General features: G+C 51.4%; 1 protein-coding gene across 1 annotated transcript in view; it reads left to right on the top strand.

Moving 5' to 3' along the window:
• Nucleotides 1–4,171, top strand: part of Garin1a (golgi associated RAB2 interactor 1A) — a 9,810-nt gene continuing 5,639 nt past the window's right edge. Inside the window, exons 1-2 of the mRNA XM_055608210.1 lie at nt 1–153; nt 3,116–3,297. Of these exons, the coding sequence (XP_055464185.1) occupies nt 1–153; nt 3,116–3,297 (335 nt within the window). The remainder of the gene's footprint in view (nt 154–3,115; nt 3,298–4,171) is intronic.

Here is a 4,171-nt window from a genome sequence, read left to right on the forward strand (position 1 = left end):
ATGAGTAAAATTAGGGGCCTCCCTCCTGCGGTCAGGGACCCAGGCCCTGGAATGGAACTTGGGGTGGAAGATGGCCTTCTTTGTCAACTAATTCATTCTCCAGAATTCAGCTTGTTCAAGGACTCAGTGGTGTTTGAGAGCACCTTTATCCAGGTACCTCCTTCGCCTCCCCTTCCCACGGCCTGTTCTCAAGGGTTAGGAGATGGACCTGAGGGTGTGAGAGGCACAAAAGCCAGAGCAAACCCGAGGCTCTAGGCCCCAAGGTCTGCAGGGAATTCCTTCACACTACAGGCAAAGAGTTAGGTAGTATTCTGGGACAAGAAAGAAGCTTTTTAAAAAATGTAGCTTGGCTGGTCTAGAGCTCTATAGACCAGGCTGGCCTCAAACTCGTAGAGATTGCTCTGCCCCTGCCTCCCGAGTGCTGGGGTTAAAGGTGCCATTGCACCCAACCAAAGCATCTTTTTAAAAGGTTTTTTTGTTTGTTTGTTTGTTTTTAAGCCGGGTGTGATGGCGCACGCCTGTGATCTCGGCACTCAGCATGGGAAAGCAGAGGCAGGTGGATCTCTGGGAATTCCAGGCCAGCCTACAAAGTGAATCCAGAACAGCCAAGACTACAAAGAGAAACCCTGTCTCGAAAAACCAAAACAAAAAAAAGTTTTTTTTTTTAAATGATTTATCTATTTTTAATTGTGTCTGTGCACATGAGTGTAGAGCCCTGGGAGGCCAGAAGAGGGCAGCACATCCCCTGGAGCTGGAGTTACAGTGACTGACATGGGTGCATGCTGGAAACAGCTTCAGATCCTTTGAAGATCAATAAACACTCTTCATGGCTGAGCTGTCTCCTTAGCCCAAAAAGGAGCCTCAAAAACTGTTATCAATGGTAACTGTTTACAGGCCAGAAGAGGGCACCAGATTGCACTGTAGATGGTTTGAGCCACCATGTGGTTGCTGGGAATTGAACTCAGGACCTCTGGAAGAACAGTAACCTCTGCACCATCTCTCCAGCCCATGGTAACTGTCTAAGCAAGCTCTATTCTCTAAGCAAGCTCTGTCCTCTAAGCAAGCACTGAGACCATCTGGACCAGCAATGCATGACTACACACACCCGGCATCCTCTCTGGACTTGGGGAGTTGAAAAAGGTGTGCTGGACAGCAGGGGTCCTTGCTGCTCTTTGTGGGCACTGCTGAGTTTTGGTAAAGCTTAAGAGCAGGCAGAGGAGCTGGAGAGACGGCTCAGCGGTCAAGAGCACTGGCTGCTCTTCCAGAGGACCTGAGTTCAATTCCCAGCACCCACATGCTTCACAACCGTCTATAGTGAGATCTGCCCTCTTCTGCATGCAGGTGAACATGCAGATAAAGCACTCATATACATGAAAGAAAGAAATAAATCTTTTTTAAAAAAAGGTCAAGGTGGGGAGACTGGACTGAAGGGAGGGGCTGATGTCACGGTCCACCAAAGTGAAGTGGAGAAGTGCCAGGGAGTGGTAGAGGAGATGGCGGGAACCTTTGCAGGTGGGTCTAGGAATTAACCCTGTGCCCTCACAGCTTCTTCCCACCGTGGCACCAGTGCGGGAACACCGCTTCAGTGCTCCCAGTGCTCCTGGGGAGGCGCCCGTGTCCCGGGGTATGGACCAGCCAGCCTGGGTGAGGGAACAATGAGGTGGGAGCCAGGCTGTTTCGAGTTCCGGTCATCCCTCTGTGATTCTTGGCAGTGATTTCCTCTGCCTTTCTTCTGCATGATCTAATGTCGAAGCTGTTGAGAGTCTCTGTTGGGGTCGTGGGCTCTGCGTGACCCGAGCCCCTAGAGACACCACCTTCACTTGAAATGACTCACTCTTCAGCTGGTTCCCCCTCTTCCTCTCTCCCGTTTTCTACGTCACTACCCCCCCCCCCCCCCGCCCATCCCAGAGTGTGACCAGTTCCCCGCATTTTTTGAGCACTTACCCTCGGCGGTTACACTTCTCTGTTTCGTGGGGACTGCAGACTTCTTGGCCAGGCCGGTAGGAATTAATTTCAGTCCTCCCTGGGCTTTCCCTTGCCCACTGTTCCCCTATGGGATCACAATGCCGGGGCTGTGCAGAGTCTAGAATGCGGGGAGAGCACCGCTGGTCTTGGGAACAGGCATCTCTGCATATGTTAATTTATGGTTCCTTGATGGCCACAGCTTTGGTGCTCTTCTTCCTGGAGCTGAGTCGAGCCTCGGCGCTGGGTATCCGCTGCCCCTGTCCTGCCACAGCCTCCAGTGCTTTGAGAAGCGGCAGAGCCCCTGCAACAAGCTTCCCCCTCTCATCTGAGGGAAGACGTCCGGCCCCCTCCACGGAGCTTCCTGGCTATTTCCATACTCTTCCTCCTGTGGAACTCTCTTCCTACCCATCCCTTCCAGGCCATTGGAAAGCTGTGCTGGGAGCTGGGCATGGTGGTGTGCGCCTGTAATCCTAGCATTTGGGGAGGCAGAGGCAGTGGATTGCTGTGAGTTCAAGTCCAGGACGGACTACAAAGTGAGTCCAGGACAGCCAAGGCTACACGGAGAAACCCTGTCTTGAAAAATTAAAAGAAGGAAAGGAAGGGAGGGAGGGGAGGAAGGAAGGAAGGAAGGAAGGAAGGAAGGAAGGAAGGAAGGAAGGAAGGAAGGAAGGAAGGAAAGAAGGAAGGAAGGAAGGAAGGAAGGAAAAGAAAAAGAAAAAGAAAAGAAAAGAAAAGAAAATTGCTGGTTTCTCTGACCCAGGGAGGGAAGTGTAAATTTTCCAGGCCACTCAGCCTTTGTGCTTTCTAAACGTCTTTCTGGCTGTGTGGTTATTTGTTGCTTTAAGCCTAGGCTGCCCTCTAACTCCATATGAAACCAAGAAGGACTCTGAGCTCCTGGTTCTCCTGCCTCACTCCCAGGTGACTAGTGTATGGTTTCCAAGTTACACACGTGTTTCTGGGCACAGAGCTGCACCGCACAGGTTGCTGCTGTCCACAGACTTTACGTCTGGGCGTCTGGGGAGAGCAGCGACAGCGGCCAGCAGCCGGACATGCTGTCGCTCACCAGGACTGAGGGGCCTGTCTGGTGTCTGCATCCTCCTCTGCTTGCTGCTATCTGGTTCTGACCCGTGTCCCTGGGGCTGATTTCCAGGTCACTAAGCAGGGACACTGGATGGACGCCTACGAAAAGTCTGCCACTGTGATCCTTGGAGTAACCTCTTCCGTGCCCTCCTTGCCACTCCCCAATGTCCTCCTGATGGCCAATGTCACCTGGCCTCACGGTCCGCTTTCCACCTGTAGCACGCCTGGCGCCCCTGTCATCACTCTCAGCAGGTAAAGAAGGCTGGAGGGAGGGGCTGCAGCAGGGACTGCTGGCAGGAATGTGCGTTCTATCAGGGGGCTTCGGACAGGCAGGAAGGGCGGTGCTCTCCGCAGGAGTGCCCCACAGTCCACCGTCTCTTAAGGCGCGTTTACTTAGTGTCTGTGACAAGCACCGTGCTTCCAACGAAGGCTGAGGCGCTGTTCCTGTCTCCAGCTCAGTCCTTAAGGATCTTGGCTTCCCTTTAATTTTATTTTTTAGGTTTTTTTGGAGACAGGGTCTCCCCATGTAACCCTGTCTTTTCAAGACAAGGCTATTCTAGAACTAACAGAGAGCCCAACCTTGGCTTCCTGGTTTGTCAGGGTAGATGTGGGGAAATTCCAAAGAGAAGATGGAAGTTTGTTTGTTTGTTTGTTTGTTTGTTTGTTTGTTTGTTTTTAAGACAAGAGCTACTGAAATGTTTGCTTTTTTTTCTCCCCGCCTCTAACCTATGGGAGTTGTGTCTCTCCTGCTGTGTGGGTTCTGTGGCTTGAACTCAAGCTGCCAAAGGTAACAACAAGCACCTAAACCTTGGAGCCATCTGCCAGCCCAAAGATGGAGGTATCAAAGTCAAATAGGACTATGAGATACTGAGGTTGAAAAAAAAAAAGATATTGCTGGCTAGGCATAGTGGCACACACCTGTAATCCCAGCACTCGGGAGGCAGAGGCAGGTGGATCTCTGTGAGTTTGAGGCCAGCCTGGTCTACAGAGTGAGTTCCAGGACAACCGAGGCTACACAGAGAAACCCTGTCTCGAAGAAGGAAAGAGAGAAAGAAAGAAAGAAAGAAAGAAAGAAAGAAAGAAAGAAAGAAAGAAAGAAAGAAAGAAAGAAAGGAAGGAAGGAAGG

Source organism: Psammomys obesus, unplaced genomic scaffold (assembly GCF_907164565.1).
Source record: "Psammomys obesus unplaced genomic scaffold, mPsaObe1.curated_primary_1811, whole genome shotgun sequence".
In the NCBI taxonomy this organism is placed as follows: domain Eukaryota; kingdom Metazoa; phylum Chordata; class Mammalia; order Rodentia; family Muridae; genus Psammomys; species Psammomys obesus.